The sequence below is a fragment of the Leptodactylus fuscus genome, chromosome 1 (assembly GCF_031893055.1).
Source record: "Leptodactylus fuscus isolate aLepFus1 chromosome 1, aLepFus1.hap2, whole genome shotgun sequence".
Taxonomy (NCBI): Eukaryota; Metazoa; Chordata; class Amphibia; order Anura; family Leptodactylidae; genus Leptodactylus; species Leptodactylus fuscus.
The window spans coordinates 13079011-13106785 of NC_134265.1; the positions used below are offsets into that span (position 1 = coordinate 13079011).

At 42.4% G+C, this 27775-nt stretch overlaps 1 protein-coding gene and 1 pseudogene across 1 annotated transcript in view; one reads left to right on the plus strand and one right to left on the minus strand.

Moving 5' to 3' along the window:
• Nucleotides 1-27775, plus strand: part of LOC142191103 (uncharacterized) — a 602426-nt pseudogene that overhangs the window by 253013 nt on the left and 321638 nt on the right.
• LOC142188968 (uncharacterized) overlaps nucleotides 1-27775 on the minus strand; it is a 72602-nt gene that overhangs the window by 41733 nt on the left and 3094 nt on the right. The window contains 5 exon segments of the mRNA XM_075262083.1: nucleotides 8257-9404; nucleotides 10299-10407; nucleotides 10500-10559; nucleotides 26481-26573; nucleotides 27348-27454. Of these exon segments, the coding sequence (XP_075118184.1) occupies nucleotides 8257-9404; nucleotides 10299-10407; nucleotides 10500-10559; nucleotides 26481-26573; nucleotides 27348-27454 (1517 nt within the window).

Sequence of the window (27775 nt, forward strand, 5' to 3'; positions counted from 1 at the left end):
GTATCCCGGCAAGGGAGGCCAAAAACACAATGTGAACACTCCTTTAAAGTGAAAGTCCCACCCCCAAACAGGCTGCTATGCTAGTAGCATAACCTACATCATTATTATTCTCCAGCTAAAAACTTATATATTATATATTATTGCCCCAGTTCCCTCTCCGCAGTGCCGCACACCCGATGTTCCATCAATCCCCCCCCCCCTCTAACATCTTTCCATTGCCCCCTGTACCCATACCTCCCAACTTTTGAAGAACCAAAAGAGGGACAAAATGTGTGGGAAATTTAGCCCCACCCACTGTTATGTTGACTCCGCCCACTCATTAATTTTCCATTTGCCCGCACACTATAATCCTCCTACAGTCACCCGTAAATTATACGTCCCCCCTCCATCTCTCCCCCACCTTCATATACACCCTTCATCTGCCCACAGATTCATGTCCCCCCAACTCTGCCCCCAGATTCATGTCCCCTCCATCTCTGCCCCCAGATTCATGTCCCCTCCATCTCTGCCCCCAGATTTAGGTCCCCTCCATCTCTGCCCCCAGATTTAGGTCCCCTCCATCTCTGCCCCCAGATTCATGTCCCCTCCATCTCTGCCCCCAGATTCATGTCCCTCCATCTCTGCCCCAAGTGTCATGCCGTCCTCTCCATCTCTGCCCCCAGATTCATGTCCCTCCATCTCTGCCCCCAGTGTCATGCCATCCTCTCCTTCATCTGCCCCCAGTTTCACGTTCCACAATACACTTACCTTCTCCTTCGTTCCCCCGCTGCTCTCTGCGCGCCTCTCTCTCTTACTGGCGCACAGTTGTAGACATGATGTGATGTCATCACATCGCGTCTACACTGCCGGGTAGCCGGCGGCAGCAGCTGAAGCGAGGAGCTGACCTGTGTCAGCTCCTCGCTTCAGCCGCGTATGTGGTCAACTCAGATCTGCGTCCTCTGGGCGCAGATCTGAATTGAAACAGGACATACAATGACTGCTGCCGGTGCCAGGGGGCCGGCACACGGTGGCGGGCCAAAACCGGGCCCCCCCATTTTTAAATTTGGCCGGGCCCCTGACGCCAGTAGCAGTAGTACTGGCCTATCGGCGGCCCTGTGCCTGGCTGGAATATACCTGTCCTCCCAGACCACACCCTTCACTCTCTCACAGCATATATATAATTGTTAATATCTATCTATATACGCTGCTCAAAAAAATAAAGGAAACCCTCCAATAACGCCCCCTAGACCTGAATGGATGAAATCTTCTCATTGAATACCTTGTTCTATACAAAGTGCCTTTCATTAGCTCTTCCAAAACATCCATCCCCCCCCCCTCCCTTTCCCCCCCTCCTTTTCCTGGTTTTAACAACGACAGACGATTCTGGGCAGACAAATTAGCTGTCGATCCCTTTGGACGCGTACAGCATCGATGTCACAGGGTTAGACAGAATTATTCCTTCTGGCAAATCATTTAAATTCATTTATTTATGGCATATGTGAAATAGAGATGAGCGAACACTTCGGATCAGGTGATCCAAACAGCACGCTCCCATAGAAATGAATGGAAGCACCTGGCACGTGCACTTTGCCGGCGGCCGGTCGCCGTGCCGGGTGCTTCCATTCATTTCTATGGGAGCGTGCTGTTCGGATCGGCTGATCCGAACAGTGTTCGCTCATCTCTAATGTGAAAGTCAGTGGTCCAGTGCGACGATCTGCATGTGGACAAACTAATATATGAAGCGTTCAGAGATATAGAAAAACCGAACGATATAATGCCCAATAACACAGGCGTTCCAGCCTGAGACGCATGACGCCCCGCAACTCTATTCCCGCCCACTAGATGAAAATCGGAAGTACGGAATAATAATATTCAATACGCATGCGCATCTATGCCATGCGTTCCAATGTGAAATGCATAACACTCCGAGAACTCCAACAAGGGGGAAAGGATGTAGATCGAGCGGTCGCTTCAAATAGTGGTGAAAACCAGCTCTGTATTCATCTGATACTTTCTGTCATAGAGAGCCGGTCTATGCTCCACCATCTGTGGATTAAGATAAACCGGACCATCTTCTTTGGTCAAAGATTTTTGGTTTTCAGTATGACGCTAATGTGCCTTGCATTGTGACTATTCGCTGTTATGGTATTTATTGTTTTTTATTATGTATTTGGTTTATCAATATCTCATGGTGTGTCCATAGGGACGCTCTAAATGACTGTATAAATGAACAGGTATATCTATTTATATATGTTTAGCTATTGGGCTTTCAAAGTGTTGGACCTTTTACCTTTTGGTTTTTTTGTTTTTTTTTTATACAATTGGGTCAACTTTGGCCTTTGTTTTATTTTTATAATCTGAAATTATATTAGCTAATTTAATGTTTGGAACAATAACTTATTAGTAGTTTTGTTTTTTTGATTTTTTATTTGTTCATTTGGAATATTGTTTTTACTTGTTCTGTGTATCCTTTACCTGAATATTGTTTTTTTTGTTTTTTTTAACCAGTTTATGCACTTGAAAAAGGGCGTGAGGGCCCGAAACACGGTGTTTTAGCGTTGTGCTTTTTAACCAATAAATTCTACTGTGACCTTGAGCGCTGTCTATTGCCTTCTTCGTATCATTCCCCATCCCAGTTGGTCCCTGATCGGTGCTCTTTGGACGTGCTGCTCCCTCCATCTATATACAAATAAAAAAATTTCACGTGGTTGTGAATGGGTTACAACTAGAGATGAGCCGATCTGAGCAGCACGCTCCCATATAAATGAATGGAAGCACCTGGCACGCAGACTTTGCCGGCGGCCGGCCGCTTAACACCCTGCCCCCCCCGCGTGCCAGCCGCTTCCACTCATTTCTATGGAAGCGTGCTGTTTGGAACGGCTGTTCCGAACAGTGTTCGCTCATCTCTAGTCACAACCACATCAGGGGAGAGGCCATTTGGGTCACTTATTACTATATTTTGGATATCCTTCATTTTGGTTTCCACAATTATCTACACTAGAAGTCTGCTCGGTGTCTTCTCTTTTTTGTTTTGAGTTTTGTTCTGTACAAAGTTGAATGTGATGACAACGAAATCACACAAAAATCAACAATGGAAATCAAACTTATTAACCAATGGAGGCCTGGATTTGGAGTCACCCCCAAAATTAAAGTGGAAAAACACACTACAAGCTGATCCAACTTTGATGTAATGTCCTTAAAACACGTCAGTATGAGGCTCAGTAGTGAGGTGTGGCCTCCACGTGCCTGTATGACCGCCATACAACACCTGGGCATGCTCCTGATGAGGTTGTGGATGGTCTCCTGAGGGATCTACTCCCAGACCTGAACTAAAGCATCTGCCAACTCTTGGACAGGCTGTGATGCAATGTGACGTTGGTGGATGGAGCGAGACATGATGTCCCAGATGTGCTCAATCGGATTCACATCTGGGGAACGGGCAGGCCAGTCCGTAGCTTCAACGCCTTCATCTTGCAGGAACTGTTGACACACTCCAGCCACATGAGGTCTGGCATCGTCCTGCATTAGGAGGAACCGTTTGTGCAGACACATTAACTTTTTTTGTAGATTGTGAGCAACACATGGGGTATCACAATGTACATTTTTTTTCCCTATCGGTGTGTCTTTGTAGAATTGGAGGAAATTATATTATAACATAAAAACTCCTTGCAGATGTTGTTCCTGGCGGGATTCAAACCCAGGACTACAGCGCTCCAAGGCAGCATTTCAAACCACTCGGCCACCGTGTTGCCCCAACACATTAACATTTGAGTCCTGCTGGAGGTCATTCTGCAGGGCTCTGGCAGTGCTCCTCCTGTTCCTCCTTGCATAAAGGCGGAGGTAGTGGTCCTGCTGCTGGGTTGTTGCCCTCCTATGGCCCTCTCCACGTCTCCTGGTGTTCAGGCCTGTCTCCTGGTAGCACCTCCAGCGTGTCACGTTGCACCACAGACAAAATGTGCAGCAAACTGGTTTATTTAGAAAAAAAGCAGGAAAATAAATAAACCTTAAGACTTCAGCCACAAAAGGAGCAAAACAAAATACAGCCTTTCCTTCAGGCCAAAACAAGATAAAAACCTTTTCGTCTGAGCGACTAACGCTAGGTTCACACCTGCGTTCTACTCTCCGTTCTGTGCTTTCCATCTTCTGCATGCCAGAAGACGGAAAGCACAGACCGGGTCCGGCCATGAGCGGTGGTGAGCGTTTTATGCCGAAACCGGATTTTTTAATCCGGACACAGAGTACTGCATGTCCGACTCTGTGTCCGGATTAAAAAACCCGGTTTCGCGGCGGAGAGCGCAAGACGCTCACGGCCGGACAGCTTTCTCACCCATTCAAATAAATGTGTGAGAAAGACTCCTGCAGGTTTCCGTCTCCTGCTCTGTTTTATGCAGGAAACGGAAACCTGCAGTACGGAGAGCACAACGCAGATGTGAACGAGCCCTTACTAAACAGAACAGATAACCTAACTATATGTATGTCTTACTACCAGGCACACCTACAAAACAGGCACAATATTGTCTCACCGGACTCAGGGTTACAGGACAGACCCACACACCTTTCACTTCATGGAACTGCACTGCAAGAGCTGCAGCCTTTTTCTGGCCCAGTAATGAGCCCAGGATTTACACCTGGGCTGAGGCCTACTCCAGATCCGCCCTGGACCACACATAGGTCAGAAACCTGGGGCTGATATGTCTGGACTCCAGCACTCTGCCTGTCACTTTCTCACAACAGGTATGTTACTCAATATCTTCCACAATATTCAATTTGCAAATCATCTCAGATTTTGGTTCTGGATATTAAAAAGAATTCTTGGACAACCTATGTAAGGGTGCATTCACACTGAGTAACGTGCCGCGTGATGTGGCACGTATACGGCATGTGAAACTTTGCGCGCCGTAAAAGCTCCCATTGATTTCAATGTGAGCATGGATCGTATGCACCGCAAAATCACGGCCACAAAATAACGCGGCGCATACGATCCATGCTCACATTGAAATCAATGGGAGCTTTTACGGCACACACAGTCTCACACGCTGTATACGTACCACATCACGCGGCACGTTACTCCGTGTGAATGGACCCTAAGATGTGAGTGTAGGTACAAACTTTTACAATCCAGACATGAAAAAGTTTTTAAATGGATAGTGTTCAAACAAAAACCTGTCCGCAGTCCCTTTGGATTCGTTTTAAAAATTCACTTTTAATCCATTATTAAAAATTACAGATTCCAGTAGAGATCAGTAAAGTTCCAAAGTGAAAAAAGTTAGAAAAACACATACATAGTGGTTAAAAACTATGGAACGCCGACGCGTTTCGAGGTACGACTACCTCTTACTCATGGCGGATCTAAATTGACTCTAACAGTCTCTATTTAAATACCCTACGTAATCAAGTGTCTATTATGTTGCATCTGTGTTCACATCTCATCTCACTAATATACCTTTATTTCTCCCATACCGATCTCTCTCGTCAATCCTTAAATCCTTCCAACAACAATGGTGCGGGTATGAGTCAAACCTTCGATTCAATAAAACTATTGGGTTCTGATTTTCTTTAATAACAGTCTTTTACTGCGCCTCTTTTATCCTAGGGTTTTGTAGTTCTCCAACCACATAAACCCTGCATTGTTTGCCAGATACTACAACTCCCCTAACCTTTTTGGGTTGGATCACGTGGTACATAATAGCTAGGTATCCCTTGCTCTATTCGTTATGTTCTAGGCTGAATTTTTAGTTTCATTTACATATCCCGAGTATTACACTTCCCCCAATCCTCTCGATTAAATCCCATGATAAATAACATAAATATTGATCATATCATAAACATGACAAATATTAGGGGACAATACTTTTCACGTATTGGCCAATCACCGATTCTTGCGTTTACTACAAAATGGTATTAATTACAAATTGTGTCTATTTGTAGACCCTAATTTCGAATCTTTCTTTGCTTATTTGTGGATTTATCACAGTTCCTTATTCACATATCTTTCCATTTTATGGTCTTTTCATTCCATACACCTATGCTCTTAGACACTACAATTCCCATAATCCTTCGAGTTAGATCACATGATGAATATTAACCAATCATAGTTTTTAATGGGCAGTGTACATAGCAGCGGTGTGCCCAATCTCGGAAAGAAGATGCATTTCTCCGATCTTAATAAATGTAAGTAAGATCTGTTTTTATATTGAGCCCAAATGGTGTTCTACAATTGAATTTTAGTATGTAGAAGGCCTCCCTCTTTAATAGTAAATCTTTGTGGTTGCCTCCCCGTTTTGATTTTTTCATATTCTCCAAACCAAAGAATCGCATGGTCTGAACACTACCTTTCTGTTTACTAAAAAAGTACCTCGAGGCTCCCGACATGCCCTGTGACTCAGATTTCCCACTGTCTCTTATGTGTTCCATGATTCTGGTACCTAATTTTCGATTAGTGCAGCCAATGTAATCTAATTTGCACTCGGATACAATAGATTACCGATGTTGTGGTGCAATTTATGTGGTCTCTAATTACCATGCTAAACTCAGAGGCACTACTACTAATTTCTTTTGTAATGTGTACTTTGTCACATGTTTTACATCTCAATTGCTTACATCTATGAGATCCTGCTTCACTTTCTCTAATTTCAGTGACCTCTCTCTCTGCCTTCAGATAACTTGGAGAAAGTGAATTCCCCAAGGTTTTACATTTCCTGGCCACAAATTGTACTCCATTCCTTAAGATCTCATTAGTGGTGTTGTCTAACTGTAGGATGTGTAAATTTTTGAGAATCATCTTTTTTATCTGGTTGAATTGGGGACTATAGGCAGTGCTAAAAGTGACTCTATTATCCCTTTTCTTATTCTTCTCTTCCTTCCTTCCTTCCTTCTAATAGGCTTTTTCTATCTCTTGTCTCCACCTTTTTTACAGCTCTTCGCAATATCCAATCAGGATACTTGCATTCCCTAAATCTGCTTAATGATTCCTTACTTTTTTCTATAAATTCTTTTTTATCGCTACAAGCTCGTTTGGTTCTCACTAGTTCGCCCACTGGCACCCCTTTAATGGTGTGACATGGGTGGCAACTATCTGCCCTAAGAATGGTATTCCCTGCACTCGGCTTTCTGTACAGGGAGATCGTTACTTTACCATCTTCAGACGAAACTTTTAAAGTGACGTCTAAAAAGTCATTTGTGACTCTATTTTGTGCGAAGGTGAATTTAAGGCCGTATTCATTGCTGTTCAAATAATCAAGGAACTCCGGTATGGGCGCTACATCTCCGACCCACACAATTAGTAGGTCGTCGATGTAGCGCCTATACCAGAGGATAGACGACAAAAAGGGATTTCTATCCACAAAGACAAATCTTTCCTCCCAGTAGGACAGGAATAGATTCGCCAGGGAGGGTGAGAACGGGGCACCCATGGGCGCCCAACATAGCTGTAAATAGAAATTGTCACAGAAGAGAAAGAAGTTGTGCCTAAGTAGTAGCTGGTAACAGTGATAATGAACTCACATACCGGAGCTGTAAAAGTACTATATCTGTACAAGTGCATAGCTAGTGCTTCCAATGCACCCGTGTGAGGGATGCTTGGGTATAAAGCACATATGTCGCTTGTTACCCAAACAAATCAAAACATTTTAAAATCTCTCGACTGTCCTTAATGTATCCTGCCGTTCTGGCTACAAGAGGTTGAAGAATTCCGTTCAACCATCCCCCAATTCTCTCATTGAGTGAATTATTACTCGAGATGATTGGACGGAGTGGTGGCGGTACCATGTTCTTAAGTAGCTTTGGTAGCCCATAAAAAATGGGAGTCGGTGTATTATTGAAAAGATAATCTCCTTCTATTTTACTAAACACTCCTAATGCAATGCCTTCCTCTATTATCATTTTAAGGGTAAGACTGTAATCCGAAGTTGGATCATAAGTCAATTTTTTGTATGTTTTATTATCTTCCAAAATGAAGTGACAGCTATTCTCATAATCCCTTCTATTTAAAACCACAGTCTTTCCCCCCTTGTCAGATTTTTTGATAACGAGGTTTTTATTATTTTTTAACTCATTGAGGGCTACAAATTTGTACAATCCAGACATGAAAAAGTTTTTACTGTCTAAGATCTTTGATGAGTTTTGATTAAAATAATTTAAACATCGATATTTAAACTTCGCACGTTCTAGACATGTAAATGTCTTCTCTTCTGTGTGAATTATCTGATGTCCATTAAGATTTCATATAAAGGTAGAGTATTTCCTAAATTCTGGGAAGGAATATGGCTTCTATCTTGCGTGAATCTTTTGATGGTCAAGAAGACTTGATTTCCGAGTAAAACATTTCCCACATTTTGAACATGAATATGGCTTCTCTCCTGTGTGAGTTTTTTTATGTACAATAAGAATTGATTTTTGAGTAAAACATTTCCCACATTCTGAACATGAATATGGCTTCTCTCCTGTGTGAGTTTTTTGATGATCAACAAGACCTGATTTCCGAATAAAACATTTCCCACATTCTGAACATGAAAATGGCTTCTCTCCTGTGTGAATTCTTTGATGAGTGACAAAATGTGATTTAGATGTACAACATTTCCCACATTCTGAACATGAATATAGCTTCTCTCCTGTGTGAGTTCTTTGATGTTTAACAAGACTTGATTTCTGAGTAAAACATTTGCCACATTCTGAACATAAAAATGGCTTCTCTCCTGTGTGTGTTCTTTGATGATTAACAAGATTTGACTTAGATGTACAACCTTTCCCACATTCTGAACATGTATATGGCATCTCCCCTGTGTGACTTTTTTGATGATCAACAAGACTTGATTTCCGAGTAAAACATTTCCCACATTCTGAACATGAAAATGTCTTCATCCATGTATGCAATCTCAGATGTGTACCAAGACTTGATTTATATTTAAAACATTTGCCACATTCTGAACATGAAAATGGGTTTGAACTAGTGTGAATCCTTTGATGTATAACAAGACTTGATTTATCTATAAAACTTTTCCCACATACTGGGCATGAATATGGCTTCTCCCCTGTGTGAATTCTCTCATGTCTAACAAGATGTGAGCTAGCTTTAAAACATTTCCCACATTTTGTACATGAATATGGCTTCTCCCCTGTGTGAGTTCTCTGATGTTTAACAAGACCTGATTTCTGAGTAACACATTTTCCACATTCTGGACATGAAAATTGTTTCTTTCCTGTGTGAGTTCTCTGATGTACATCACTTGTATTTTGCTTAGTAGTCTGTGATGAATCAGAAGTCAGGACCTGTCTAATAGGATCAGATGATAGCTGAATCTTCTGAAGGTCTGAGGGTATATCTGAGGTAATTACATGTTTTTCATGTGGATTTTTTGTGATAACATGATCCTCTGCTGTATAATCAGTAGATATCAGATGTTCCTCTGAGCTCCTGGTACAGTCATCTGACAAGAAGAAAACTGATTTTACCATCTTTAGATAATAGAACATTAAAAGTAATATTAATAAATGTCCACACATATTTTAAGGCATCTAGAAATATCCAATAATTAACCAAGACTGGTGGCAAAACAGATGACAATCTAGCAGTAGACCTCAAAGCACGGGCTAGTAGATCGTAATGTCTGGCCACCAGGCTGTTCTCCTCCAGTTTCCCACTTGTGTGGTGAGGCCAGCATCTTCATCGGTCCATGTTGCTGTGTGCCGGTCACAACTCTTATCTAGCGAAATGCTCAGTGTAGGATCATAAAGGATCCAGTGAGTCAGTGCTATTAGGTGGTGTCCGTCTCACACACTCCCTGGCACCTAGACGTACTTTACTACAGGGGGGGAAGCAGTATGGTCATGTATGAGGAAGCCTTGGCTTTGGGGTAAGTGTAAGGTTGGATGATGGTTTCTATCTTTAGCGGATTCTAGGAGTGGATACCAGATATATAGGAGGACGAGACCTTTACGCTGTCCTTTCTTTATAATCTTCCAAATGCCAAGCTACCTAAATTATGTGGGTCGGAATGATTTACGTGATGTCAAATTTATATAGATTTTGTTTTGCTTGTTAGAACTTTTTTAAAAATCAAACTTTGAAAAATAATAACATTTCCTGGTAGACTGAGGTGACGCTCAGAATACTACACAAATCATACAACAGGTGATGAAGAAATTGTCCTCATTTGCATTGACATATTTCATTATGGGGTCATATTATTTATCATATATGACCTGTATATAGCTGAATGGAGTATACAGCCGAAAAATGTAACAGGACACAGAAATCTACACAGAACTATAGTAGTCGGAGAATGAGGAGAATCTGAGACTGTTCTGTGGTGACTCCTCACCTGGGCAGTTCCCTGGAGGAATGTCCTCCTCACACTCCTCATCACCACTCACATAGGGATCTTCATTTATTGCTGCAGCCAAAACATTGTTCAGATCTTTACCCTGAAGCTGTGAAATAAATATTGTAAGTCAGCGAAAAGGGAAAGAGACACAAGGACTTCACAGCCCGTCTACACATCATAGGGAATATCTCCATCTACCTGATCATCCTGATGAAGAAGAGGACTGGGACATCTCTCCGGTGTTGTCCTCTCACTGGATCTACCTGTAGGAAACACAGACAGGGACTGAATTCATTCTGTACATACAAATAATGGAAGTCCATGTGTATATAGTCATGTCTATTACCTGCTGATGTGAGGGGCTGGTGGTCCTCCATCATCACCTCCTTGTACAGATCCTTGTGTCCTTCTAAATACTCCCACTCCTCCATGGAGAAATAGACAGCGACATCCTGACACCTTATAGGAACCTGACAACACAATGATACAGTCATCACCCCGACCCCTCCAGTTACTGTATAATGTCCCAGCATTCCCAGCAGTGTCACCTCTCCAGTCAGCAGCTCCAGCATCTTGTTGGTGAGTTCTAGGATCTTCTGTCCATTGATCTCCTCCTGTATCAGGGGGTGAGGTGGAGGCCCTGGGAATGGGCTCAGGGTTCCTCTCCATCCATCAAATACAAGGGTCTGACAGCGCCCACTAGAGGTCTTCTTCACTACTGTGTAATCCTGGTTATGGGGAGACACATTAATAAATCTCACTACATACATGTCCAGAGTCCATCACCTCTCCAGTCCTATCATCTGTTATTACTATAGATAAGAATGATGTCATGATGACATCATCAGAATCTCTCACCTCTCCAGTAAGCTGGTAGATGATCTCTAGGGTGAGATTTAATAGACTTTCCGCCATCTTGTTCCTGTCTCTTTCCATCCTTGATGGATCAATCAGGAATATTCTCTTATATAGAAGATCCTGAGAGGATTCTATATTGTAGGAACCTGAATGGAGAGAAGATGAGATGATGTAATCACTACACGGAATCCCATGGAATAAATAGGATTAGTAGGGAGTATAAGGGGGGCTCCCGCTTCAGTCGCTAGTATGTGAAGATACATGGCACATTCCTCCTCAGTATCAGTCTCTTCTCCTCCACTAACCTGTAATGTAGAACGAGCGCCCTACACCGGGGAGACAAACCTAGGCTGGTACAGGACATGTATATGGAGCGGTGTCTGCTGAGGGGTGAGAAGAAGGAGACCAGGACACTGATGGGGATACATTTGGGGTATATTCGGTAGTCGGTGGAGCACAGAATATAATCTACATTACATATCATTTGTTGTAGTTTCTGATTTGATTTCTTTCAGTTTCTGGTGTAAATTCTAGTAAACTTGTCAGACTGTAGGTGACCCCGCATATCGCACTTAGGGTCACTGTGCTTGCTGACGCTCGGACTCCTGACTGCCATAGCGACCCCTCGGACCCTGTGATCTTATCGAGGGGGATCTGAGGGGTGGGGGAGGGGCGATCTTGTCTCCAGACTCCCCGGACGCCATGATGAATAGCGATCCCGGTATGTGAGGGATTAATCCTCTGGAGTCGGAGTATCTTTCCTCTCCGGTGACCAGTCCCAGGTATCGGCTGTATAATACGGCTCCTGTGCCGCCACATTACAGCCATGTACTATTACAGCGCTGAGCATTAACTACACGGCCAGCGCAACGTAATAGTACGGCACCGAGCAGGAAGGGGTTAAAGCAGCCGAGTCCTGAGACAACGAGAATGGCCGGAATACACGAAATATCCAAGAAAATACTGACATTGTCCGGAGAGTTTCTCTAATTCTAATGTAACTGGGATGACGTCCTAGAATTGTCTGGTCTGAAAGGGGTTAATAAAAGCTCCAGGTCTGTGAGCGACCACCTACCTCCTCCTGTACAGTGACTGTGGTGACAGGACCTGTGGTGAGGTCACAGGTGTGGGAGGAGTCAGTGAGTCACATGATCAGGTCCTGCTGTTATAGCTTTATATGCAAGGATAAGGACCTGTGGTGATGTCACATGTGTGGGAGGAGTCACATGACCTGGTGTTCTAGGTCTCTGCTATGAGTTGCAGTGATGTGTCTGGATCAGGATATGTTTACATTATGATTATTTTTATTATTATTGTTTATTTATTTATATGGCACCATTCATTTCATGCTGCTGTACATTATTATATTAATTCCATGGTGCTTTACATTTGGGGGTTACATACAATACACAGAATATACAGGTAGATATAATACTAACAGTGACTGACTGGCACAGTGGGGTAGAGGGCCCTGCCCGCGAGGGCTTACAATCTATAGGGGGAAGGGGGTAGAGACAGAAGGAGAGGGGGAGACTGTACAGATGGCGGTGCGGTGATAGTGTTATTAGAGATTGTAGGCCTTCCTGAGTAGGGGAGTCTTCAGGGTCTTCTGGAAGCCTGTGATTGTGGGGGTCAGTCTTATGTGTTTTAGTAAAGAGTTCCAGAGTATGGGGGATGCACGGGAGGACAGGTAGCAGGAGATTAGGTCAGAGATATATGGAGGGGACAGATTGTGGATGGCTTTGTATGTTAGCGTTAGTAGCTTGTATTCTATTAGCTGGGCAATGGGTGGCCAGTGGAGGGACTGGCAGAGGGGAGCAGCTGATGAGAAACGGGGAGTGAGGTGAAGTAAGCGAGAAGCGCAGTTTAAGGTGGACTGGAGGGGGGCGAGGGTGTTAGCTGGGAGTCCATGGAGAAGGGTGTTGCAGTAGTCTATGTGGGAGATTATGAGGGCCTGGACGAGCATTTTAGTAGCTTCAGGGGTGAAGAAGGAGTGGATTCGATGGATGCTCTTGAGTTAGAGGTGGCAGGAACTGTTAAGGGTTTGAATGTGAGATTTGAAGGATAGGTCGGAGTCCAGGGTTATCCAAAGACATCGGACCCGAGGGACAGGGGTTAGAGTGGTTTCATTAACTTTAATAGATGGGTCAGGTGGAAGGGCCATGTGAGGAGGGGGGCGAAGATGATGAACTCCATTTATTCCATGTTGAGTTTGAGAAAACGGGAGGAGAGGGAGGAGGCTACAGCTGCTAAACATTCTGGAACTCTGGCCAGCAGGGAGGTAATGTCTGGTCTAGAGATGTATATTTGAGTGTCATCAGCATAGCAATGGTATTGAAAGCCATGAGATTCTATAAGTTGGCCCAGGCCAAGGGTGTACATGGAGAACAGGAGGGGTCCTAGGACGGAGCCTTGGGGGACATCTACAGAGAGAGGGCGAGGTGAGGAGGTGGTGTGCGAGTGGGAGACGCTGAATGTGCGGTCGGTGAGGTATGAGGAGATCCAGGAAAGGGCCAGGTCTGAGTTACCAAAGGATAAGAGAGTTTCTAGTAAGAGGGAGTGGTCGACTGTCACAGGGAGAGGTCAAGGGAAATGGGGAAGCAGGGAACTGCGCTCACTGGTAGGGGTTGAATGACAGCCAGAGAGATGAATGGAATAATAAATAATGGATTTATTGAGGATAAAAGGCACGACGCGTTTCGGACCACCTCTGGTCCTTTATCAAGTGCAAATTCTGAGTCAGCCCGGCTGACTCAGAATTTAATAATAATACATTTTATTTATATAGCGCCAACATATTCCGCAGCGCTGTACAATTTATAGGGTTCAGATACAGACATACATAACAAAGAACGTCATTTCACACAATGGGACTGAGGGCCCTGCTCAAAAGAGCTTACAATCTATGAGGTAGAGAGGGTGACACAAGAGGTAGCAGGGGCGGCATTGCTTATACAGGGGTCAGACAATTTTGTGCATTAGGAATTGTGATAGGCTTGTCTGAAAAGATGCGTCTTTAGTTTGCGTTTGAAACTGTAGAAGTTGGGAGTTAATCTGATTGTCCGGGGTAGAGCATTCCAGAGAAGCGGTGCAGCTAGGGAGAAGTCTTGTATACAAGCGTGGGAGGTTCTGATAATAGAGGATGTAAGTGTTAGGTCATTGAGTGAGCGGAGAGCACGGGTTGGGCGGTAGACAGAGATGAGGGAAGAAATGTAGGGAGGTGCGTCATTATGGAGAGCCTTGTGGATGAGAGTAATAACTTTATATTTTATTCTATAATGAATAGGCAGCCAGTGTAGCGACTGGCACAGACCGGAGGCCTCGCTGTAGCGTCTAGCCTGATAGATGAGCCTGGCTGCTGCATTCAGAATAGATTGTAGAGGAGAGAGTTTAGTGAGGGAAACTCTTGCACTTGATAAAGGACCAGAGGTGGTCCGAAACGCGTCGTGCCTTTTATCCTCAATAAATCCATTATTTATTATTCCATTCATCTCTCTGGCTGTCATTCAACCCCTACCAGTGAGCGCAGTTCCCTGCTTCCCCATTTTCCATTTTCTCTCCGGTTTTCCGGTGTTCCTGTTGGTTCTGCTGCCACTCTCACCTGGATTTTCACTTTGTATGTGACAACAAAAACACATATTTCTCAGGTGAGAGGTTTACTGGTATTTAATTTGATATAACATTTATAACTACTAACAATACTACACTCAGAGCGCTCGGCGTCTCTTCCTTTTTGTTTTTTTCACAGGGAGAGGTCAAGGAGGAGGAGCACGCTTGTCATTAGTAGTTAGAAGGTCACTAGTGACTTTGGTTAGGTCAGTTTCTGTAGAGTGACGGTGTCTGAAGCCTGACTGTAGTCTGTCAAAGACCAGGTTAGACGAGAGATAGGAGGATAGTCCGGACGTGTTGCTCAACCAGTTTTGAGCTGTACGGGAGCAGCAAGATAAGACGATAGTTGGCTGGAGTGGATGGGTCAAGGGATGGTTTTTTTGAGTATAGGAGTAACAGTGGTATGTTTGAAGGCAGAAAGGAAGGATCCATTGGCTGGGGATAGGTTGAAGAGATGTGTTAGGACTGGGGTAATGACTTCAGTGAGTTTGGGGAGGAGATGTGACTGGATTGGGTCAAGCGTGCAGGAGATGGACTTAGAAATTGGGATTTAGAAATTAGGGTGGAGAACTTTTCATCAGTGATGGTGCAGAAACAGGTTAAGGATGAGGAGCAGCGAACAATTGGGTAGAGGGGTTGCTTGGTGAGACTGTCTCTGATGGTGTCAATTTTACTTTTGAAATAAGAGGCAATGTTGTCAGCTGAGATAAGTGATGTAAGGGGGTACAGGAGGAGGGAGCGGAAGGTGGTGAATAGCTGTTTTGGGTTGCGGGACAGGGCAGATATGAGTGTGGTGAAGTAGACCTGCTTAGCAGAGGTGTGTTCTTTTTTTATGTACATTGTAAGCCCCATGTAGGGATCACAATGTACATTTTTTCCCCCCTATCAGTATGTCTTTGTAGAATGGGAGGAAATCCATGTAAACACAGGGAGAACATACAAGCTCCTTGCAGGTGTTGTTCCTGGTGGGATTCAAACCCAGGGCTCAGGGCTGCAAGGCTGCAGTGCTAACCACTAAGCCACTGCCTTGCCCCTTAGGTGAGTGCATTATTGAATATGAGAACTGCCTCTTTATACCTGGGGAAGTCTTCCTGGGAGTGGCTTTTCTTCCAGAGGCATTCTGTAACCCGCAAGACACCTCGTGCGCTGATGCTAGAGGTGGGGAATGGGCCAAAAGTAGAGATTTGCTGGGGAGGTCCAGGATTAGGAGATATGTCGCCAGAAGTAAGGAGTAGCAGGGAGAGGGACAGCAGGTGTAAGTAGGAGAGGGTGCGGGGAGATTGTGTGTGTCTGGGGGCGGCAAGCCTGCAGGTTTGTGAGTAGCTGTGCAGAGAAAGTCATATGGTGGGGTAGGAGAGATGGAGAATTTCTTGCTGACATGGCTGGTATGGGGTGGAAAAGTGTTTTTTACAAGTATAGGAAGAAGAACAGTGATTATAGTGAGAAGCATTTCTGTTACACAATAGAAAAAAATCGTAGTAGTTGGTTTGTGTTCCCTTCTGTTCCAATTCTGGCCTACCGTATTTTGCGGACTATAAGGCGCACCGGACTATAAGGCGCATTACCCATGAGCGCCTTATAGTCCTGCCTAGGTCCATATATAAGGCGCACCGGACTACAAGGCGCAGCGCTGTCCGGTGCGCCTTATATGATTGAAAGCGGCGGCCGGCAGACTTTGCCGGCGGCCGCTTAACCCCCCGCGTGCCAGCCGCTTCTATTCATTTCAATGGTACGCTTCCATTGAAATGAATGGAAGCGCTCGGCACACGAGGAATTAAAGAACTTCCTTCTTGATCACGTCGGAATAATCTCCTTACCTTTTTACCATAGCCAGCGCCGCCTTCTTCCGCAGCTCCGTCTCTGTCTTCTTTGGGCCTCATGGATGACGCATGCGCAGTCGGCTCTAACAGGCTCTCGCAGCCAGAGCCGACTGCGCATGCGTCATCCATGAGGCCCAAAGAAGACGACACGGAAGGCGCGAACACAGCTCAGGGAGAAGTCGGCGCTGGCTATGGGAAAGGTAAGAGACGAATAGTCTTTTAAGGCTATTCCGACGTGGTTAGGGGGAAGAGGTTCTTTTAATGGTAGAATCTAGAGTTGAGCGAGTACTGTTCGGATCGGCTGATCCGAACAGTACTCGCTCATCTCTAGTAGAATCTCTTTAAGCAGCGGCCGCCGGCAAAGTCTGCATGCCGCTTCCATACATTACAATGAGAGCGCGCTATTCAAATAGTTAGAGATGAACAAATACTATTTGAATAGCGCGCTCCCATTGCAATGTATGGAAGCGGCATGCAGACTTTGCCGGCGGCCGCCGCTTAACTCCTCGCGTGCCGCCGCTTCAAGCCTTATATAAGGCGCACCGGACTATAAGGCGCACTTTCGATTTCTGAGGAAATCGAACTATTTTATGTGCGCCTTATAGTCCGGAAAATACGGTAATTCTGAATGCACACTTAAATTCCACACTTTGATTACACACGAGCACTTCCCATTCACTTCAATGGGAGCGCTCGTAGAGAAAAAAGCAGCCCATTCATTTCAATGGGGAGGGCTCATATGCTGACTCCCATTGAAATGAATGGGATCTGCTTCATACGATTCTTTAACGTTCAGAATCAGTCAGCGTATCCGTAGTGTGAATGCACCCTTAGATTGCACAATAACCTAAGCACTTACATTTATACACTCGAAGGTTTGCAAAGTTCCATATATATATATATATATATATATATATGTGTGTGTATAGAATATATATATAGCAGAGCTGTCTGTGTGAGATGTATAGGGAGCGGTCAGGGTTAACCCCTTCATGACTGGACACATTTTTGGGTTATTAGTTACATCCGGTTGTGAAGGATAGAAAAATTTTTACAGCTAAATATGGGAATAATTTTGTGTTTTTATTCAGTAACAATTTTTTATGTGTTTTTTTTCAACATCCAGGAATATAGAAAAACTAAACTATTGAGGGTACAATTGTCCGTTATTCACATTTTTCCAGTTAATATTTTTTATTCATTTCACAAACTGTCCTTACTGTAATTTAGGTGACGCAGACGCTAGAACCAGTGATGAGACGTAGAGACTTAATTCTTCTTTATTTTTTTCTTTATTTTAATTTTATTTGCATGGCAGCCAGCAAGGGACCAGTGGTGAACCTAGCCTATCTGCTGCCTGAGGCGGACAATCCAAAAACTGAATATGGGGGAAGGGGTTGTATAGGTGCTAGTTGTAACATTACAGTGAATACAGTGCAGTAATATTTTGAGACTTACAGGATACGTCTGCTCACATTTCCCGTCTCTTCGCTTTGGACCGCCATGACCTCTTCTTTCAGCTTTGCCTTTCTCTGTAAATCTTTGACTCACTTCTCCATGCCCCTGACCTCTATATATATATATATATATATATATATATATATATATATATATATATAGAAAATGGAAAAAATGGCAGCACTCCAATATTTAGAAAAAGTGTGGATTTATTCCAAGCAGCGCCGTTTCGGTTCTTATCTGAACCTTTCTCAAGCAAAGAAGTGAGGAAAACCACCAGTTTAAATAACAACCACATCATATGGTGCATAATTACAATTAATTAGTTAGCATGTGGATACAATGCAACACAACATCAAAACACACTTAGGTGGAGTGAAAGATACAGTGTAAAAAAGTGTTATAAATATACCATGATCTAGTAACATTTTTCAGATCAATATAAGTGACACATATATATAAAATCACACCATATATAAAATATAAATACGAGGAGGAGGAACATCCACTTGCTTTCACTAGTATCATGGGCGTTTATTCATACATTGCAGTGTCCAAAAGTGACTACTGTGCAAAATCAGAAAAAAAACAGAAAAAACATGCCTTCCCAGGCTGAATATATCAATCATAGTATATCCCTGCACGCACAGAGTAAAATAAAGTCATGTGCGGTATACCAAAAGCTGGCATCCACCCAGACTACCCAGTGCACTTGTGTAAACCTGCATGTTAAAAAACAAGCAGACACAGTGCATCTACATAGTCAGGTGTTGCTATAGCCAGAAAAGAAATAAAAAAAATGAAATAAAAAAACAAAAAAAAATGTAAATAAATAAATAAAATAAATGAATAAGTAAATAAATCCAAAATAATTTAATCTAAACCATAAAGTATAAACAAATAATAATATGGCCCAAAATTAAAGAAATATTTTTTATTTTTTTTTATTTTTTTAATTTTTTTAACTATAGTCCAATTGAAGGGTATATTATGGCAGACCTACATCAGCGTCTCACAAACGACCCGAATATATTACCGCCCAAGAGGTCAACCAGACTGAAAAAGAGGACCGAGGGTATACCAATAGGGGACACCCTCCATCCCCCTGGCCAAACACACATACAAACCGCCATAGATCGCATGCATGTCAGCCCACAATCTTTGGGACCCATAACCCAATTAGGACAATCAAGAAAATTAAATAGACCATGAATATTTGTTATAGAATAATGAAGAAAAATAAGAAATAAATAAATAAATAAATAAATAAAAATTAAATAAATATATATTTATATGTATACATATAAATAAACAAATCAATATTAAAGCAAAACAAGTAAATCTATATTCAAAGCCACGGGAAGCATATAAAAAGACAAAAAGTTTTTTATTAGTATAAATAGCTATAAAAAACAGCAAAAACGTCCATGTTAGCGTAGTTGGATGTACGTCCTCCAAAATCCTCTTCATAAATTTAAAAGTGAGTGAGTAGAAGGTGTATGTGTCTCCAAGTGCAAAAAATACAATTCTAGAAAAAGAAAAAAAAGAGGAAAAAAAAATAAACAAATCACTAATTACAAAAAGGAAGATAGAGACCAAAGAGAATACATAAAGTCACAGGGCAACCGAACCATCTAAACTAATGTGGACAACTTATAATCAACATTTAACCCCTTAGTGACCAGCCTGTTTTGGACCTTAATGACCAAGCCAAATTTTTGAAATTTGCCCTGTGTGACTTTATCAATGAATAATTCTGTAACAGTATATTGCATCCAAGCGATTCTGATATTGTTTTTTCGTGACATGTTGTACTTTACTGAGAAGGTAAAATTAGACTAATATAACTTGTGTAAATTTATTAAAAAACTCGCAAATGCTGAAAATTTTGAAAATTTTTCAGTGTTTTCCATTTTCAGCTGCGATATCTCACATATGCACAATAATACAGGGCAAAAAAGTTAGTAGTTATATATTTCCAAATGTTCCTTTTGTGTTTCAAGCATATTTGAGATAATTTTAGCATATTTGAGTAACTTAGACAATTTACAAGTTTATCAAGTTTATAAGCAAATTTTGGAAATTTTGAGTGTGTGATTTTTTCCTGTACCAAGCTATGTTTGCAGACAGGAATAGGTGGCATTATGACAGAAACTCCCATTAAATGACCCAATTTGGAAAACTAGACCCCTTCAGGTATTCTTTGAGGGGTATAGTGAGCATTTTGATCAAACAAATATTGTTTTGCAAGAATTATTACAAATGATGAAAAAAATTTCATTTTCATTTTCTTCAAATATGTGTCATATTAAAGCCAGTTTTTTTGCACACAACACATCAAAAAGAAGAAACACACCCCAAAATATATCACCCCACTTCTCCCGTGTTAAAAAATGTTCACTTTGTGGCCTTAGTCCTATATACGCACGTACAGTAGGGCCTAAGAGGTAGGGAGGGCCAAATGGATTTCAAAGCACAAATTTTGCTTGCAGATATTTTATGTCCATTGCACATTCAAACAAGATTTGAGTTACCAAAGCAATTGAAAACACCCATAAATGACACCATTTTATAAACTAGACCCCTTAAGGTATTCATTGAGGGGTATAGAGAGTACTTTGACCCTATAAGTTTTGAGAAAATTTGCGTCAAACAAAAAAAATTTCATATTTTTTACACAAGTGTCATTTTATAGGCCGTTTTTTTGCACATAACACAAGAAAATGAAGAAAAACACCCCAAAATAGATGACCCCATTTCTCCCGTGGTCAAAAATGTACACTTTGTGGCCTTAATCCCATGTACGGACGCACAGTAGGGCCCAAAAAGAAGGGAGCACCAACTGGATTTCAAGACACAATTTTTGCTTCTAAATGTTTCAGGCCCATTGCGCATTCAAACAAGATTTGAGTTACCAAAACAATTGAAAACCCCAATAAATGACACAATTTTATAAACTAGACCCCTTGAGGTATTCATTGAGGGGTATAGTGAGTATTTTGACCCCATAGGTTTTAAAAGAATTTGCGTCAAACAAAAAATTCTCATATTTTTTACACAAAAGAGTAATTTTAAAGGCAGTTTTTTTGCACATAACACATGAAAATGAAGAAAAACACCCCAAAATAGATGGCCCCATTTCTCCCGTGTTCAAAAATGTACACTTTGTGGCCTTAATTCTATGTACGGACGCACGGTAGGGCCCAAAAAGAAGGGATCACCAACTGGATTTCAAGACTCAAATTTTGCTTGCAGATATTTCAGGCCCATTGCACATTCAAACAAGATTTGAGTTACCAAAACAATTGAAACCCCCCATAAATGACCCCATTTTATAAACTAGACCCCTTAAGGTATTCATTGAGGGGTATAGTGAACATTTTGACCCTATAGCCGTTTCACAGATTTTACTAACTTAGGGATGTGTAGGTTAAAAATTAGTAAAATGTCCCTTTATCCCCAAAGTTTTCATTTTCACAAGGGGTTAAAGGAGAGAAAGCCCCCCACAGTTTGTTGCACAATTTCTCCTGAACACGGCAATACCCCATATGTGGCCATAATCTGCTGTATGGGTACATGTTGGGGCTCAGAATGGGAAGAGCGCTATTTGGATTTTGGAGGGCAGATGTTGCTGGAATAGTTTTCAGGTGCCATGTCGCATTTGCTGAACCCCTAAAGTACCAATACAATGGAAACCCCTCAAATGTGACTCCATTTTAAAAACTACACCCATCAAGGAATGTATCAAGGGGTATTATCATTTTGAGCCTGAAAATGCTTCCCAAAAATTAATGTACAAAATGAAAATTGAAATTTTTAAAGAAATCTGCCATTTCGGTGCCCAATACGTTGCCCTCACTTTGTGTTGTCAGAGACCTGCACTCCTAAAACTATTAAGGGGCCATCCTGAGGGGCAAAAAATTATATATGTGGGTGTAAACTGCTGCTTGGGCACACAGCAGGGCTCAGAAGAGAAGGAGCAGTGCACTTTTTAGCTATTGGGGTACAGTGTTAGAGGGACTTTCGGGGCGCCATGTTGCTTTTGCAGAGCCCTGGAGGTTCCAGTAAACTGGAATTCACCAAGAAGTGACCCCATTTTGTAGGGGAAATTTTAGGGTCTCGGCAAATATGACATGGTGTCCAAAAACCAACAATCTAAATCTGCACTCCAAAAGCACATAGCGCTCCTTCACATCTGCGCCCTGCTGTGTACCCAAATGGCGGTGTATGCCCACATGTATGACACTGGTGTACCCCGGATAACAGACTTAATGCCATATGTAGGTAGAAAGGCTGTTTGGACACAGCCGGGCACAGAAGGAAAGGAGCGCTATATTGGTTTTTGGAGCACAGTTTGGTTTTAGGACACCATGCCACTTTTGCAAAGCCCCTGAAGTGGAATCTGCAGACATCTCACCCCATTTTGGACACTACCCCACTGATGGCATTTATCAAGCGGTGTAGCGAGCATTTTAACCCTTGAGGGTTGCATTTATTTGGTTTCCAGAAATGAAATTGCGGCTGATAATGAGAAGTTAAAAATGAAGTTTTCCAGAGATTCGCCATTTCAGTATCTGATATGTTGTGCCCAACTTATGTCAGCAGAGACACTCCAAAAACTGTTAAGTGGGTATCCCGGGCATAACAGCTTTCAGAGCGTTCATCTCTGATACAAGTCGGGCACAATATATTACGCACTGAAATGACGGATTCTTGGAAAAATTGTCATTTTCACTTCTCACAATCAGCTTTGTATTCATTTATGGATAATAAGTTATAGCAACACTTGGGGGTTAAAAATGCTGTCTGTACCCCTGGAGAAATCCTTCAGGGGTGTAGTTTCCAAAATAATGTCACATATCAGGGGATTCCACTTTACTGGCGCTTCAGCTCTGCAAAAGTGTCATGGCATCCAAAAACCAAACCGTCTGCGCTCCAAAAACCCAATAACCCTTCTTTTCCCTTCTGTGTCCGGCTGTGCCCTAGTATCAGTTTATACCCACATATGACATTACGTCCGTTATCCCGGGTACACCAGTGTCATACATGTGGCATAAACTGCAGTTTGGGCGCACAGCAGGGCGCAGAAGGGAAGGAGCGCTATGCGACTTTTAGAGTACAGATTCAGATGTTTGGTATCCAGACGCCATGCCATGTTTGTAGAGCCTATAACGTACCAGAAAACTGGATTCCCCAAAGGAGTCACCCCATTTTGAAAACTGCACCCCTGAAAGAATATATCAGGGCGTGTAGTGAGTATTAGTACCCCGGACGTGATTGCAGAGGGGATGGCGAAGAGGGAATATATAAGCGGTGTGGAGGACATTGCAAACACCAAATTCCCTACTATGTCCCATGATTGGGGGAGTCACTCTGGGGTCACTTAGGGGGTCACTTCCGGTGTCTTTTCCCTCGTAAGCTGTAAATCTGGGGTGTCCGCTGATATCCGTTCGCACAGTTTATATATTCCCTACCTGACGCAGCCAGTTGTATTCTAATGATTTGGCGATTTTGGGGTTGTTTGTCTTCACATTACTAGATACTATATTTTCTTTATTTTTCTGGTGACATGGCCATATAAGGGCTTGTTGTTTGCGGGATGAGATGCATTTTGTAATGACACCATTTTTGGGTGCCTACAACTTATTGAATACATTTTATTAACCCTTTTTTGCAGGATTTTTTAAAGAAAAATCAATCCTGGCATTGCATTCTACCTTTTAAATTTTTCGCCATGCAGCGTACAATATAAGTAACATGTTCCCTTTATTCTGCGGGTCGTTACGGTTACGGCGATACCTCATTTATGTTATTTTTTTTATGCGATACTAATTCTGTAGAATAAAAACACATTTAGGGACATAAATCAATGTTTTTTGCATCGCCATCTTCTGAGAAGCGTAACATTTTTATTTTTCGGTTGACAGTGTTGGTTGTGGGCTTATTTTTTGCGGGACAACCTGCGCTTTTTATTGGTACTGTTGTGGGGTGTATATGACTTTTTGATCACTTTTTATAGCATATTTTGTAAGGTGAGATGGCGAAAAATCACTACTTCCGGCGGGTTTTTTCTGGGGGGTTTTTTCAACGTTCACCGTATACATTAAATATTGTTGGAGTTTTATTGTTCAGATTGTTACGGACGCGACGATACCAAATATGTATTGTTTTTATTAAGTTTTAGTTTTTTTTAATATAATTCATTTTTTATAGAAAAAAGGAAATTTTGGGGCTTTATAAGTTTATTCATTTTTATCAGACACTTTATTTATTTATTTTTCACTTTTTATTTTTTACTTTTACACTTTTTACTTTAGGACACTTGGATTAGTGATGCTTTGATAAAAGCATCACTAATTCTCTATTAGACGCTGCAGGACACAGCTGTCAGTGTCTTGCAGCGTCTGGAGGAAGTCAGACGCAGGGGCTGCCTGCGTCTGACTTCCTCTTAAAGCGGCAGGATCAACCAGGTATTGGGGGTCTTTTGGAGCTTGGGGTCACTGGCCAGACCCCAGGCTCCATGTTAGAGACATCGGCACCCCTCGATCTCGCCGCGGGGGGCGCCGATTCGGCCGGCACCGTCACGGAACCGCTTCAGTTCCGTGATCATGTTTGATCACGGAACTGAAGGGGTTAAAACCCCCCGATCGGAGCCCCCTCCGATGGGGGGTAATGGAGCAGGGTCTTAGCTGTCAGATACAGCTAAGATCCGCTCCAATTACATTGGCACTGACAGGGAATCCTTCCCTGACTGCCCGACGTAATTTTACTATAGGGCAGTCAGGAAGAACCTGTCAGTGCCGACGTAATTTTACTATGGGCCGGTCGTTAAGGGGTTAATCCAAAAGGTTTTAAAGTATTTAATCTGAAGATCCACTCCATCTCTTTTCTTTTGAGTATCTTTTCTCTATCACCTCCTCTCCTGAGAGGGGGGACACAATCAATGATCCTAAATCTAAGTTGAGATTCAGAATGTTTAAGATCTGAGAAATGTTTGGAAACTGGCAGGTCTTGTTTTCGTTTCTGAATAGTATATCGGTGTTGATTCAATCTAGTCTTTGCATCGAGAGTCGTTTCGCCTATATATACCAACCCACATGGGCAGGAAAGCATATATATAACATGATCTGAATCACAAGTCAAATAATGCTTAATCTTATACTCTACTCCATTGTGTATAAAATGATTCCCCTTAATCATAAGGGAACAGTTCACACACCCACAGCAAGGGTAGCAACCCTTCCTAACTACTCCTGTTAAAGTGGTTTGTCTGCTGCTCTTAAAACTGCCTACATCTGAACAGACCAATTGGTCTTTCAGATTTCTAGCTTGCCTATAAGAAAAAAGTGGAGGGGCACGAAATTCTGGCAAATTGACTGCACACATGCGCAAGACTCCCCAATGTTTGCGTACAATGTCTGAAATCTGATTGCTCATGCAATTAAAAGTAGAAACAAATGGAATCCTATTGTTTTCAGAGTGTCGTGTAGATCCCCTTAGTAATTGTTCCCTACTGTATTGCTCAGCCCTACATCTGTTTCTAGAAATAACACCAATGGGATATCCTCTATTTTTGAATTTAACTGCCATGTTATCCAAATCACCCTGCAGTTGTTCAACCTGACTATCAATCCTCTTCACACGTAAGAATTGTGACAGGGGAAGGCTCCTGACCATTGATCGTGGGTGGCCACTTTCGTATCTCAATAAATTATTCCTATCTGTAGGTTTCTGAAAGATACGGGTAGAGAAACTCCCATTATCATAGCCAATTAACACATCCAAAAATTGTAACTGATCTCTTGCATATGTCACTGTAAATTTAATGTCTGGATCAATAGTATTCAGATATTGATGAAATGCATCAAGTTGTAATACTGTACCAGTCCAAAGGAGGAAGACGTCGTCTAATGTATCGCCACCACCCAAGCACATGTGTGAAGTGGTGGGACACATAGACAAAGTCCTCCTCCAGGACAGACATAACAATGTTAGCGTACGTGGGCGCCATATTGGCGCCCATCGCTGTCCCTTTTAATTGTAAAAAATAATCATCTCCAAAAAGAAAATAATTGTGTGTCAATACCAATTCAAGTAATCTCAAGATCAAGTCACTTATCTCCGGGGAATAATTGGAAGAACCCAATTTTTTCCTCACCGCCGCCATACCTCTACAATGATCTATCGAGGTGTACAATGAAATCACGTCAAAAGACACTAATAATATCTCCTTACTATTAGGTACTGTCACCTCCTGCAATTTATTTAAAAAGTCGGAAGTATCTCTAATAAAAGAAGCACCCATAGAAAATGATCTCAGAGCTTTATCCAAAAATACACCAATTCTTGAGAACATAGATCCACACCCCGATACGATAGGCCTACCAGGTGGGTTGTTCAAACATTTATGTATCTTCGGCAAAACATATATTACGGGTGTAACAGGGTGTTCAATATACAAAAAATCACTAAGTTCCTGATCAATAAGACCATCCTGCTTGGCCTCCTTCAGAATATCTTTAATTTTCTTTAAAAAAAAAACAAATTTAGGATCCCCAGGTAATTTTCTGTAAACATTAACATCTGCCAACTGGCGACAAATCTCTCTCAAGTACATAGGAGTGTCCGTGATGACGACAGCACCGCCCTTGTCGGCTGACTTGATAGTGATGCCGCCATCTTGGACCAATTCCTGCAAAGCAACAATCTCCTCCCTTTTTAAATTAGGGTGAACAATATCAGCAGTGACAGAGGATCTCAAAGCAAGAATATCTCTTTTGACCAAGTCAATATAAGTGTCAATAGCTGGCTCATTCAGAGCAGGGCTAAAGGCACTCCTATTAAAAAGGTCAAAATTTTTTAATCTTAAACAATCAGAGTTTACTTCGCTGCTTGGAATAAATCCACACTTTTTCTAAATATTGGAGTGCTGCCATTTTTTCCATTTTCTATATAAAGTTGAAGATTAGCCACCTTCCAGTTTGGCTTTGCACCCGGTTTGTATGCTGTGCTGCTTCTGCATTTTTTTCTACTATATATATATATATATATATATATATATATATATATATATATATATAAATATATTAGCTTCATCTTGCAGGAACTGCTGACACACTCCAGCCACATGAGGTCTGGCATTGTCCTGCATTAGGAGGAACCCCGGGCCAACCGCACCAGCATATGGTCTCACAAGGAGTCTGAGGATCTCATCTCAGGACTTCATGGCAGTCAGGCTACCTCTGGTGAGCACATGGAGAGCTGTGCAGACCTCTAAAGAAATGACACCCCACACCATTACTGACACACTGCCAAACCGTTCATGCTGAAGGATGTTGCAGGCAGCAGATCGTTCTCCAAGGCATCTCCAGACTCTGTCACATGTGCTCAATGTTAACCTTCTTTCATCTGTGGAGAGCACAGGGCATCAGTGGCAAAGTTCGTCCACAGCAGCGTTCCCGTGTTGTGCGCCCCACCTGCAGCGTGGGCCCTCCCTCATTGACCGGCGTCCCCTGCCACCACCTGACCCTCTCCTCCATCTGTGTGTGACTTGTATGTGGCAGAGCCATCTGTGTGTGACATGTATGTAGTGGCGTTGTCTGTGTGTTACATCTATGTAGTGGGGCTGTCTGTGTTTTATGGAAAACAAGGCGTTCCCTGAATAGAGTATGCTGTAGAGATCCAAATTGATTTCTATTACTCAGATCTGAAATCATCTCACACAGAGCT